This window comes from Polyodon spathula, chromosome 2 (assembly GCF_017654505.1).
Source record: "Polyodon spathula isolate WHYD16114869_AA chromosome 2, ASM1765450v1, whole genome shotgun sequence".
Classification (NCBI taxonomy): Eukaryota; Metazoa; Chordata; class Actinopteri; order Acipenseriformes; family Polyodontidae; genus Polyodon; species Polyodon spathula.
Window position 1 is genome coordinate 71,641,668 of NC_054535.1, and position 14,334 is coordinate 71,656,001.

General features: G+C 37.3%; 1 protein-coding gene across 2 annotated transcripts in view; it reads left to right on the forward strand.

Moving 5' to 3' along the window:
- Positions 1–14,274, forward strand: part of LOC121299998 (ras-GEF domain-containing family member 1B) — a 132,687-nt gene extending 118,413 nt beyond the window's left edge. For both annotated transcript variants that reach the window (XM_041228317.1, XM_041228326.1), the window contains 10 exons: positions 2,219–2,431; positions 2,678–2,752; positions 3,580–3,675; positions 3,791–3,893; positions 5,721–5,800; positions 6,293–6,388; positions 9,736–9,831; positions 9,967–10,090; positions 11,355–11,427; positions 12,491–14,274. In XM_041228317.1, the coding sequence (XP_041084251.1) occupies positions 2,219–2,431; positions 2,678–2,752; positions 3,580–3,675; positions 3,791–3,893; positions 5,721–5,800; positions 6,293–6,388; positions 9,736–9,831; positions 9,967–10,090; positions 11,355–11,427; positions 12,491–12,515 (981 nt within the window). In that variant the 3' untranslated portion in view covers positions 12,516–14,274. The remainder of the gene's footprint in view (positions 1–2,218; positions 2,432–2,677; positions 2,753–3,579; positions 3,676–3,790; positions 3,894–5,720; positions 5,801–6,292; positions 6,389–9,735; positions 9,832–9,966; positions 10,091–11,354; positions 11,428–12,490) is intronic.
- Positions 14,275–14,334: the final 60 nt, after the last annotated feature.

The following is a 14,334-nucleotide window of genomic DNA, read 5'->3' on the forward strand; positions in this document are numbered from 1 at the left end:
TATTTTTCTAAACTAAAGGACTTTTGTCTTTTCATACTTGAGTAATTTGCATTACAAATTCAGTGTCATATTAAGCAAATTTAAACCACATGTGGAAAGGACTTTTAACAGCTAAATGCTTTAATTAGTTTGAAACCATCTATATAAGATACCTACATTTAGTTACATTCTGTTTTTCGTTTCTTAGACCAAAATGTATTGTAATGGTCATACAGATATTTTTTTTTAGATTAAATGGCAAGGGTCTGAAAAGAATAGCTCAGGAAAGTGTTCTGGACAAGCAAAAACACAGTGTCCCTGCAAAATGGAAAACGTATTTTAACTGCATTCAATGCTTTTTTTTTTTTTTTTTCCATTGACTTTTGCACCACATATGCAGACAAGGAGGGTCCCAAAATAGATTTGCGCATCAGTTTACAGCACAGTGCTTTCCAAATCCATTCCTTTCCAACCCATTGATTTTCAGAGGCTGTCATTATATAAGCGGTACACATATATAGCAGACTAAGCTTTGTTTTATAGCCAACCCAAACAGAGCTTCCCGTTCCATGTGACCTGTGTATGTTATGCTGCTGTGTGCAGTCTGTTGTTTGTTGCATTGTCAAGAGTGATCAGCAGCATCATCTCTGCTTGTGTAACAGGACCTGCAGGACTGGGTCATGTGGTGTGCACAGAGCATGGCTGCACACTAAATGCATGGAACTGAAAGATGAAGTCAGCTTTTTACAACAAAGGTCATTCCTTGAGTCATTCTCTTGTTTTTCTCCTTTGTTTTCCAAGAACCATTCAGCTCTAAAGCAGCACTAAATGGGGGTTGTGTTGGGCTTATCAAAATTACTCCCTCTTGTGTGAATGTCAATTGTCTTTCAAAAGGCTCACATTGACAGATGCTGGCAGTTCAGGAGCATCCATCCACCCCCACAATACATGTGAATGAAATTAACTATTTGAATTAGAACCTACACAAATATGTACATGAGGCATACCTTGAAACAGGTGTCTAAGGACGTAAATTATGTAATGGAATTAAGTCTACAATTAATTTACTTTTTTAGTCTTCACAATGATTCAACTTGGGTTACATATTGAAAGATCGTTTTAACATTCTTTAGTTGTAAAAAAGAATGTGGCGTCTCTAGATCATTTATCACACATGGAGTGTAGCAGCCTACAATAGACATAACCAAAGTATATGCACACCATTAGTCTGGTATTACTAATGAATGCTGGGTCCTATATCACCTATTAGAGGAATGGCTTATTTGTAAGGTCATCTTTGTGTTATTGCAGCTGGTTGGATAAGCAGGTTCTTTGTGGGTTTCTTAGCAATGCCATAACAAATGTATTTCCTTGTATAAATATATTTATTTTACTTTATGTGGTTTTAACAGACTAATACTTGAGTATTAGGATGTTGTGTTGGACCCAGGACATGCGAAACCCATTCATTATGTACTCGTGCTTTTACTCTGTAACACTCTCGAGCTGTGTGGTCAGCCTCAGTTTTGTGGTAAACATCACATCCCTGTTCTGTCCCTAAGGTGGCTTCTATTTATGAAAACTGGTTTTTAGACTGAGGCTGAATTGGACTGGGTCCAGTGTGAAACTGCCCTTGATTCCTGAATCCCACGGGTTTGCTATTTTTGTGCTGCAATGTGAGTCTTTATAATATGAACTATTGTAAAATCATCAGTATCCAGATATATACGCAGATTGTTGGAAGTGTGTGGACTGGAACTTATATGTTAAACCAAGCTCTTCATGTTTGATGTTATAGACAGTAACGAACAAGGCCCAATTAAACATTTGTGCCTCATTCCGAACTGGTCAAAACACAATCATTTCTGAGGCTGCTGCAGCTCATTGCACTGAAAACTAAAAGAAAAACAGCAGCGCATATGCAGGAATTGAAACATCTGCGCCTGAAAAGAATGTATTATTTGTGACTGACAAGTGCTCTAGTGCTAGGATTGCAGATAACCTTACTATGATCCAGTGATTTGATTGAGGACATTTCAATTTTCCAAGTGCTTGGGCATTACAAAAATGATTCAGAAAAGTGGCAGCAATTTCGAGCGGCACCGTGACACATCCATCATACCAAAGTTGTAAATTCCATTTATTTTATTTTTATCTTGTGGATATAACCTTAAAAGTATTAGCATTTGTTTTATTTTGGAAATTTAAAACTAATATCGTCTGTCTTTTTTTTTTGCAGATTCACCGTAAGACTGTTCAGCAGTTGACACAGAGTCTGATAAGGAAGCTGACCACGCTTAGCCAATACGAAGAGGTCTTGGTAAAAATAAATACCACTGTCACAGACAGGCTTACTGTTCTAAAGACAAAGCCCCAGTCCATACAGAGGGACATTGTGACGATATGCAATGACCCGTACACCTTAGCACAGCAGCTCACCCACATAGAACTGGTAAGTGAATCAGGTTCTAGAGACAATTGCATATTTTCATAGTTTTTGTAATATGGCATCATTCTTAGCTGGAGAAATGCTTGACAATTTGAAATGCGCCTCAGGGCACACCTGAAAACGAGAATTGTTGTAAGAATGTAGAATCCATAACAGAGTGAAAGAATACTATTAGTCAAATATAGACAGCTATTAAATTACATTACTAGAACTTGTTTGGATTGTGTTTGTGTTTTATTTTGTTTATAGGAGAGACTCAGTTATATTGGACCTGAAGAATTTGTCCAGGCATTTGTGCACAAAGACCCCCTGGACAATGGCAAGGTACAACCCCTGCTATGTTGACTGTCACAGAGCTTGTATGGCATTGTTTATGTTGAACTCGTCAGTTACAGGTCATGTTTGTCACAGGGAGGCCATCCCTATTATTGGTACTGAATTTAGTTTGATTAGGTGGAGTCGATGGACAACCCTGAACATCTGCATTTATATTGATATCATTAAAGTAAAATCTTTGGTTCACTCCTGGAAGCAGTTTTCTACCACACCCCTGTCGAACTTGCAGATATCCTTTACACCCTGTTGACATTTAATTTTACATCCTAAAGTGAAACCATCTTAGTAACAAACCTAGCTACCAGCTAACAATTAAGATGCCTAAGGGTTTTATGAAGCAGCACACACATTAGCTTCTGCTGGCTCTTTGCTGCAAGGCAAAAATACATTGGTGTTATTTAAAATGGGAGTCATCTGTGTGCTGATGTATTTACTAAATAATTAAAACTAAAGATGTTGACTCCATTGTAGTTATCCTTGGCAGGACTGGGTTATTAAAAAGGGCTAGATACTCAAGGCTTGATTGAGCTCTGCTCCAAAACACAAAAACAGAAGTTTTTGTAAAAAATGATGTCTACTAATGTATCTTTGTAACCTTTCTACATCTGCCTGCTATAGACCACTTACGCAACATGAATGACTTGGGTATCACTACATCTTCCTGCTATAGACCACTTACGCAACATGAATGACTTGGGTATCAGTTAAATACTTTTTTTTAATGTCAAGTAGCTTGTAAATGTAGGTTAGTAAAGGGCAGTCTTCTTTTCTGTTAATAAAATAACCAAAAAGATGTCTATCTTTGTTTAACGCAGAGTTGCTTTAGCGATCACAAGAAGACAAGTAACCTGGAAGCATACGTGGCGTGGTTTAACAGACTCAGCTACCTGGTGGCGACAGAAATCTGTATGGTAAGTATCAGATCTATAGGCACCTGTCTTGTTAACCCAATCTTAATATTATCGAGTCTGTCAGCTTCAGCAAATAACACAGTGGTATTCAAGTTGTCAATTGTGTCATACACAGCCCGTAAAGAAGAAACACAGGGCGCGAGTCATTGAGTATTTCATCGATGTTGCACGGGAGTGCTTCAATATCGGCAACTTCAACTCTTTGATGGCCATTATATGTAAGTATTTAAAAAACACATTGCTTTTTTGTATAGGTTATGCTGTGTGGTAAAATAACTGTTTGTCTACGGCCCATAGAACAGATACGGTTCAGTGACTTGTAATAGTCACTGAATCAGTAATTTGAAATTCTACGGGAATAAAGGTGCTTATACTAACACCCCGTGGCCCCGCAATGATTTTGTAGCTACCATATTAGACTTGCACAAGTTTCTAGTGCGGACCACTGCTCTACAGTCTGAAATGAGCATAGACACAAACTGAATACAGATCATTTTGATAACTGGAGGCTTTTGTTGTTGGAAATCAGATCAGCAACCATAAAGAGTTTCTTTGGCTACGGTTGAAAACAAAGTATTAAAATCTGGTGCTTGCACAGTACTGATCCGTTGCTTCAAAGAGTTGAAGACTCACGTGCCCCCTCTGCTAATTAGGTAATAATTTTAACTTATAATTGGGGGCGGGGGGGGGGGATTTTACTAATAAATGTATAAACAGAGGAATCGTAACTTTTAAATTCAACAAGGCTGATCTGTATTCTACAGTTCCAAAAAACAAACAGTTAAATTGTAGCCTAAAACCTCCCAAGCATCATTGTGAACCCATTGGAGCAGCAGGGTCATAAGTGGAGGTGCAGCAGAGGGTGAATAGCCAACCAGAAGGGGCGGCAATGTTTGAATCTGCTGCTCAGCATCATTAAGACAGATGGTCACTGCTGACCACAGGGTACACAATTTGCAAACACTGTGTGAGAAGAAGCTGCCAGCTGTCCTAGTCATAGACTCTCCTGGGGGATCCTGCTTCAGGCAGTGGTTTACGCAACATGTCCTCAGGGATGTTAAGTGGAAATTGAAATGAACAAACAAGTCATGGGAAAGTGTGGCTTCTTTTGTGTCAAGTTTGTTTTATAATCCCCATCTCCACAAATATGTTGTAAAGTATGAATAGGGCTCGACATTTGAAGCCATGTGTTTAGCTGCATAATTAATGCTAACATAAAGATAACTATAAGTTCCTGAAAACCAGTTTTTTTGTTTTTGTTTTTTTTGTTTTTTTTGCCCGTAAGCACTAAATATTGAGCCTTTGTGTAAGTTCAGTGTGTGCCAACTGACAGCCAAAAATACTAAACCAGTTCAACCCTGGGCAAAAAAGTCTACAATGTCAGAGTCCTCTACAGACAGTATGAGCTGTAATTATACAGGCTTCCCATGATCCGCCATACAAATGTGAATCAAGGACATAGAAATTGGTTTATAAAACATCAAAACATTTATAAAATTGCACATGGCAATACTACACTGAATATTTTATAGTTCAGTTGATTTGATCACCAAGTATACAAATTCTATTTTTAAGTCTTATACTGTAGATGCCTGCTTTACTGTCATTTACACATTTACATAAAAGTAAAAAGTAAATTACCATTTAAATGTCAGGTATTCTCACGGGGGTTTGTGGTATTTTTCTTTTTCTTATGTAGTCTTAACTAAGGTCTTCAGTCTTGAAAATACTTGAGAATGAGGTTATCTCACAAAGGTCCCTCTGTGCGATGTGCTTAATGAGAACAAAGTGGTCATATCTGTGCTATAGTAAGCCATTTAAACTATGCCATTACAATCTAAGAACTTCTTCATATGTTAGGCATTTCATTTGAGAAGTGATGCAGAACAAAATTCCATTGTTCTTCTGGAGTTTGTAGTGTTATCTTTTGGAGGACCTTAAGTGACTCAAGATAAAGGGAGGAAAGTCCAATTGCAGTTTAGTAATCTTTGCTTTTGTAACCTTGATCTGTTTGAACTGACTCTTCTCTGTTTGTTTGGCTGCAGCTGGCATGAACATGAGCCCTGTCTCCCGGCTCAAGAAAACCTGGGCCAAAGTAAAAACAGCCAAGTTTGATATCCTAGAGGTAAGTGACCTGGACATGCTCTCTGAAGGTGCACATTCTCTATTGAAGTGTTAGGTTTTCTGAGGGTGTGAATCATTGTCAGCAGTGTGGGCCTGTGAATGAGGGTAGGTTGGCATCAAAATTGAAGGACCAACATTACAGGTACACGTGGCAATTCAGATATGTATTAGCACACAACTGTGTGGGATATTCAGTTTTACTAATACATCTGTGGTTCATTATTATTACAGCATAATGTGAGGGTGGTGCCAGTTTAATGTTTGATGTGGATACTGTTGTGGACAGATTGATATGTGCAATTGACCTTGTCTTCTGATATAACATGAAAGTCCTTGAGAGCACTTGGATGCAAGTGAATAAGCCTCAATGAGATATTCTTGTAAAGGGACTGAAACATTTCGTTTCATTACACCCTTAAAGTAGTCAACCATATTACTGTAGATATTTACCTTAGCTGACATCTTTTTTTCTTCTTCTTCTTCTTCTCTGAAGCATCAGATGGATCCTTCAAGTAATTTCTACAACTACAGAACAGCACTGCGAGGTGCGACCCAGAGGTCTTTGACGGCTCACAGCAGCAGAGAGAAGGTAAATATAAAGTTTTCAAAGGGCACAGAGAGTTAACAGGAGCTCCCTTTATGGTTGCAGGAGTGTGTGTGTGTGTGTGTGTGTGTGTGTGTGTGTGTGTGGTCAGGTATTACTATCAATGTGGGGACAAAATTTGAGAAAATGTCCCCACAAAGATAGTAACTCCTCAAAAAACAATGTTGTGGGGACGTCCCCACTTTGTAAAACACCTTTTTAAGAACTAAATATGCCTTTAAATAAAAATTTAGTTTGTTGTCGACTTTCATCCTGTGGGAAGTTTTGAATACTAAATAAAAATATAGTGAGAGTCAATGAGAAGTCCCCACAAGTATAGGAAAGCATAACGTACGTGTGGGTGTGGGTGTGGGTGTGGGTGTGGGTGTGTGTGTGGGTGTGGGTGTGGGTGGGTGGGTGGTTGGTTGTGTGAGAGCAAGCGAGCGTGCTTGCGTGCATGCATGCGTGTGTATGCGTTTGATTGGGGTAGTCTGAAGTGTTGATCAAGCCCATGTTGCTCAATGTAAGATAAAAGATGATAAGGGGACATTGCACCAACAGCAGAAACAAATGACCTTTTTGTGTAGGATGTTTGCCTTCTTGATAATCCAAGTTCTTTTTAATTACAGTCTGCTTTGAAAATGCTACAATTGTCTTGTTCAAAACAACTGTTTTTTTTTTTTGACATTATATATATTATGTTATGCAAAGGACACATGAAAACAAGACACTGTAATCTAGGTGATGTCATGTTTACATATGTTAATAAAACTGAAATGTAAGGGGAAAATTATCAGGATAACTCTATCCTCTGTGAAACGCTTGTCAAAAATCATGTTATCAGTGAGAGCACTTCATTTGTTTACATTGTCTCACACTCTCCAGTAGATTCAAAAGGAATAATTAGCAGCTCAGTTGTCATAAATCAGAACTATAAGCAGGTGTAAATTTATAAACATCACTTTGAATAACCTTCCTTTTCAGCATTTAGAAAGCATTTTGCACTTTTATCTTCAATTCAGTAATTTTAAATGATGTCTGCTGTCAATAGGGAATTTGATGTCACCAAAGGAAAAACATAAAAGAGAAAACAGCAAAATGATGAATAACAATCTATGTGAAAAACACATTTATAACAGTACAAGCTTGTTTATTTAGCAAAACTACCTGCCTTAAATGTTGAACTTAAAACTGAAGTGCATTGTGCATTATGTAAGTGGAATATAAAATGTTTACTTGAAGTGCAGGCAAATCCACTGTAGTATATTTTAAAGACACAGAACTCCCTAAATCATTTATTACCATGCAAGCACTGAAGTGGAAGAGATTGCACAGACCACCCGAGCAAATCTGCACTTCATATTTTTGGCAAACACAATAAACGCACCTTCATTAGAGGACTGTCCTTCAGAGCAAAGCAAACTGCTTTCATACTGGGGTGTGTGCTTTAATGAGATTTATGTAAGAAGTATGGATTGAGAGCCGAATTTGATACCGACCTTAACTTAGAGGTGGCTTTATATCAGGTTTTAAAGAGTATGCTTGGGCTCTGTTTTGAAGTGCAAAAGCAAAGGCACATTTTCAGAAAGAAATTCAAAATAAATGTAATGGTAGGAGGGGTTAATGAATTAGTTTTAGGTATACACTCAGAGCAGCTAAGCTTGTGTATCTCCACAGGACCAAAAAGATCAAGACATATTAGGGAGGTCCCAGAGGAAGCTGTTTTGTTATGAAAATGATTTGAGTACAAGACCTTTTTAGAAGCAAGGCATGAAGCCAATTGACATTTTGTACTGTCAAGTCTGCCTCCCATGGAGTAAGCTTTTGCAGCTGTTGATTTAAAGTACGTAGGCAGTAGTTTCACAGAGCCCCGCCCTCCTTTTTGTTGCAAACTTTGACACCTCTTTATTGCAACTGATGAGGTCAATAAGGTCTTTTGACGAACATTAAATGAACCACAGGTTCAATCAGCAATAAGCAGATGTTTTAAAAGATGAAGTGGGTTCACAGTGTCAGTGGATTAGCATTCAGAAGTCGTGCAAAATAATCTTCCCAGCCCTCTGGAATACTTGTAACACAGGACATATTGCTCTGTTCCTACTGCAGTTCCAAATCACACAGCTCTCTGGAGGAAAGATTCACTTAAGCCACAGCCTTTTGAAATGTTAATCAGAATATCATTTCCCTGGATTGTAACAGAAAATATTTGACTCTGGCCTTGTTGTTAAGTCTAGGGGGACCAGGGTTGCCAGATCTTTATAACGTCTATAGCCAAAAGCTCAATCAAAAATATCCAAATATAACCAAAAGGCTGATTCAAAAACAGCTCAAAAGTAGCCAAAAAATTGTTACTTAATTTTACACAATAATTAACCAGAAAATAATTCATTTTAGGGAATTGTGGTTAAACTGCCCTACTTTCCTTCATCTCCAGGCACACTTCTGATCTATTCCCTCAGCCTGTTCTCCTTTCACCAATCCTTACAGTATTTCCAGCCATACTTCTGCCACTTACCCGGTGGCATCTTGACCGGTCTTGTTGTATAAATTAATTCCAATTAAGATTGGTGTTTGATTCCTTCCTCTAATGATTATTCCCTCACACGTACTCTACTACTGTAGCGCTAACTATAAACAACGCACGCTCAGGCTCACTGCTGCATCAGTCATGTGACTCACTGACAAGGTCAATCTGACAGGCAGGTATAGACAAAGGGGGAGCCAGGGGGTCCTGCTTTGCAAAATAATTATGGGAGCTCAGTGAGAGTGTTTTATATGTCCTTTATTATAATTTTCTTTGAATTGATTGGACCATGCCTATAAAAAAAATTGAAAACTGCAGCAGCCCAAAAAATACCGCGGCTGGGTTTTCAAAGTATCCCAATTTGGCGGGAAAACCGGACATGGCAACCCTGAGGGGGACTTGAAACCCAGGATTTTACCTCCAAAACTGGGCCTAGCAAAGCCAGTGAAGCTCAGTTCACATCAAGGTCGAACGTGTGCCAAAATATTGGCATGCTGAAAAGCCAACGAGCTCGCTAACCTACATCCATTTGAAGGACTTGCCAAATTATTTATTAGGCTCTCATAATGGCATGCCTGCATGGCAGGTTTTATTATCATAGACCTCCGAAGTCAGCCTTTAGCTGTAGAAAATGAATTCCAGTTGTGTTCAAATATGTTTATGTATTGACAGCCCTTTAAAAGCATTTATTATCCTGGTCAGCTTGTAATGGAAAGATGAATACACGTGTGCTACCTGTTGAGTTAGCCTGTAATAAATTATGCAAAATAAAACATGTAGAACTGATTTTATTTGTATTTGTATTTTTTTGGTTTGTTCTTGTTTGCAGATTGTGATACCTTTCTTCAGTTTATTAATCAAAGACATTTACTTCTTAAATGAGAGATGTGCCAATCAACTCCCCACTGGGCATGTCAACTTTGAAGTGAGTACTGTTTCTGTCGTAAAAATCAGTTTTTTTTTTTTTTTTTTTATCTATAGGAAACAGTCCAGAAATATGAAACATTGCTTTGTCTCATTTATTCAATTTCAAATTATTATTATTATTATTTTTTTTCAGAAATTCTGGGAGCTGGCAAAGCAGGTCAGTGAGTTTATGACATGGAAAGAGGTTGAGTGTCCCTTCGAGAAGGATCGTAAAATCCTCCAGTATCTTCTGACAGCACCAGTCTTCAGTGAAGATGGTAAGTGTTGTAACCAAAAGCCCTAGTGAGTTGTATTGCCTGTCCCAGAATGTGCTAAAGAGAAGAGAGGATAAAAACCCTGTTTTGCTGTTAAAGCAGATAAGAAATGGATCTGGCTGCATCTGCTATAATATGCTTTATTCTTAATTTAAAACTTCTGAATATTTATCAGAAATCAGTCTTTGACTTGGGATGGCATAAGCTTCTTCCTCACAATTACATGCCTTACATAAGTGTTCTAAGATGCAGAAACCTGTCATTCACCACAAAGTGCTCTTTAAGCCTGATATCTAATATTTGCTGTCATATCTCTGCTACTTCTGATCTTTTACTGTTTCTTCTTATGTTTCTGTATCACATGTGCATCCACAGTGTTTAAGAATTTTTCACATCCTAGCCTTATATTTAATGTATTATGCTTTGTTTTTCACTGTATTTAATGTATTATGCATTGCTGTTTACTCTATCTTGTAAAGCAGTTTGTGATGGTGGGCCACTATGAAAGGCGCTATATAAAATAAAGATTGATTGATTGAGTGGCTGAAAAGTCTCAAACTGTACTGGAATTCACATTCTGAGCTGTGTAGTGTGGGAATGCACTGGTGAAATACTACAACGTGAATTTTCTGTTATGTGGTATACTTTGTGTCCTCTTAAAATCTTACAGAACCCCCTGCAGAAACACATGACTTTGCTGTATCCTGTGTTGTCCGTATTGCAGCTATTGTTTTCCAACATATTCCAGATTGTTTTATTTTTTATATTCATACATCTTAAGTAAAGAAACTAGGGAATTACTTTTTTTCAACTTTTACTTGGAAACATTTGAGAGGAGAAAGAGAGAGATTTTTTTTTCCTGTTTTTTTTAAAGCGTTAAATGTCCAGCGGGAATTCAAGCTGGAGTAACAAAGCCAACAGTAACGTTTTTAATGACTGTTGCAGATCTTTTGAATGATTTAAGTAAAAGCATGTCCGACCTAATGTTGGTGTGCAAAACAAAGTAGTGGGCCAGTTAAATCCTTGGTTAAGCCCATGGTTTAAAGTCAAAAGTAAATTTTTCAGTTTAGGCAGGTCATAACTGCACTACCATGCAGATACTCCATCAATCAAAAATATTTCAAAACACAAGTTTTGTGATTAAGAGACCCCCAGTTTGTTGTTATTTTATTGTGTCCAAACATTGATGAAAGTGTGCAGCTTTGAATTGTCAACCTAAGAGGTTTAGCCACGGCCACACTGATACACATTCCTCTTCCTATTATAGCACTTTACTTGGCCTCTTATGAGAGCGAGGGCCCTGAGAACCACATCGAGAAGGACAGATGGAAGTCTCTAAGGTAATTGTCAAAGGTCGACTCAATCAATCAGACAAATCAAATAACATTGCTCTTGACATCAGACATTTTAATACATTCAGGTCAAATAAAGACATGAGCTATAGACTTGTCAGTTTATGTTTTTCTTGTTGATGTATGTATGTATGTATGTATGTATACATGTGACTTCGTGATTACTGGCATGGATTTGTAGTTTGGACGTTTTATGTAAATACAACTGCTTCTTTAATTGCTTTGTCAACTTGTGATTGGCTGTTTGTTTTTTTTCTTGGGGGGGGGGTGGGTGGATGGATATATAAGTCATTTCAGTTCCTGTTTAAACATCTATGAATTGTGAAAGGATGAAAAGAAAAGTGAAATTCAACCATGTAACAAAAAATAAAACTTGCAAAATAGTTAATGAGTATCAGTGAAGGATGAACTTGTTTTAATTTTGCTCTGAGATTAAGCCAGACACATTAATATTTAATGCCATGTCTAATATTAGATCTGAGACATTTTACTCTCTTTCCGAGCCTGAGTATTTCTTTATTGAGATTGATCCCTCAGGAAGTTTTAGTTTAATATGCTACAAGTAACACTTTGAAAAATGTAACTACGTCAGGCATTCTAAATAAATTACCCCCACCCTACTGTATAAATACTATTTATTTCTGTGTAACTTTTTGTTTACTGCTAGATTAATGGTCTTTGATAGTCTTTAGGTCTTACAATATTGTTTAGGCTTAGAAAGGATGCCGAACTGAAGTGTGGATCAGTAATTGAGCCTGAGCTTTATTGAATTAAACCTGAATCAATCAATGTACTAGTAAGAGACCTCCATATGCCACTCAGTGGAAATAACAGCACCACGGGGTTTAACAGGCTTCATTTCCAAAGTGATTGATGATCGGTAACACAGGCATCTGGACATTATAGGTACTATTTATATAACCTGGATGGGTTTCATTCAGTTTCTAAAAGTTTGAAGATAAAATAAAACCACCTCTCCTAACACTGTTGATAGGGTGTAAAAATAAAAGGATAAGATTGAGAATCTGACATTTTGTTTTATATTTTCTAGGTCTTCTCTACTAAGTAGAGTATAAGATGGTGAAAACAGACAAGACAACCTGGACCATTGCATGACAAGTTTTGCAGCTGTTGAGTGATGGGGTCCAAGTAACGCTATAACACATCATGTCAAGATCGAGGAACTCTCAAACAAGTAGAATGACAATCTCTACTCTGCTGACAAGGATTTTGGTTTTCACCGATAGCAACAATGGTGTAATTCTAAAAACAAATGACAGTTTGAGGGCTTGCGGTCCTGTCTGAATTGTTGGTCACAGCATTCCAGGACACTTTTTTTTTGGGTTGTTTTTGTTTTTCCTTTTTGCAGCCTTGTTTTTTTATGTAATTGTCTTCGAGATGAAGAAGTGGGCATTGTTGCCTGTAGTTTACAGACTGCAAGACAGCTGTATCGACTGAGGAATCTTCAGGAATAACCCACTGAGCTGGCAATGGGGTCAAGCCATTCAGTATTAAGGGGCAGGACTCAGTGGCTGCTAATTTGTGTGCTGGATTGTCATTTTTTTTTTTTTTTTTTAATTAATTATCTAAGAGTTGGCTGCTGGTTGGCTTACTGAGTATTGAGTATTTGTAATATGTTGCTTTGAAACAAACAGTGGTTGTACTGTTACAAAGAAGCATTATGTGGGATTTACTGGAATGTAATTTGTTTGTTTAATTTTAAACTAATAAAGGTTATCTATGTAATGTTTAGATTTGGTTTTTATATGTTTTTGTACTTGTAAATACTATTTGGAATATTGTTTATCATACTTTAACCACAATTTTGGATAAAACATTTTACAAAATGTATGGACAATGCACAGAGTGCATTAAAAGAAAAGACTGCAATGTTGTTTTTGTGGCTGTATAAAGTATACCTTTGTAATACTTCATGCACTAAACACAGATGCTTTGTATCTCCAGTAACACTAAAGCATAAAACACAAAGATAAACAGACTGCAAATGTGAAGATACTATAACCACACACGTTCCTAATTGTCAGTGCTATTATGGCAGTGCAATACACCACCTTATTGTACAAATATTGACTTGAAGTAGCTCCAAGTACTTACATAAGATTAACCACTCTTTGTATGTGTATAAGTGGAAACCTGCCTGAATAACAAAGCTCTCAGCTGTGTTATAAAAACAAAATGAGGAAATAAATTATCCTTGTGGTTAGAGCTGGGGACTGAAAGGAAATAAATCCCAGTTTTTAAACCCAGCTCAGCCTGCTGACCGTACATTGAGTAACCGAAAGGACTCCACTGTATGAATGAGACGTGGCATCTTTGGTCACATCATTTTTACACCAGCAGGCTTTAACTTCTGCTTCCAGGTTCAGAAGACGGCCTTGTAAGATTCTGATGGATGGTTTTTTTCTTAATAATGCTATTTAAGTATAATACCCCAGCGGTCCTGTGTGCTATTCTATGTTTGGATATTACTTACCAGGGTGTGTTTTTTGTATTAAACATTTGAGTTTGTACTAGGTACAACATGTTTAAGTAATCTATTGCCCAATGAAAGGTTTTAACAACAGTTTGTAATTGACATCTATTTTCAAGATACTTGAATTGAAGTAATATTTCTTGACTGATGTGTGACTCTTGTAATTCCTTTTCTTAAAAAAAGATGAAATGATAATATTGTGGTTTACTGTGTAAATAATGTATACTTCTTTCTGTGCACAATGTTATGTATTTTACCTGTTCAGACGGCTTGGAAGAAGCGTTTATAATTTATGTAGCTGCAAAAGACTTTGTCAATAAAAAGTGAAGAATGTTGTTGAAGAAGTGGCATTTTAGTGTGTTTAATTTGTTCCATTCCTCCCAGTCAGAGGCTTGGCAGGG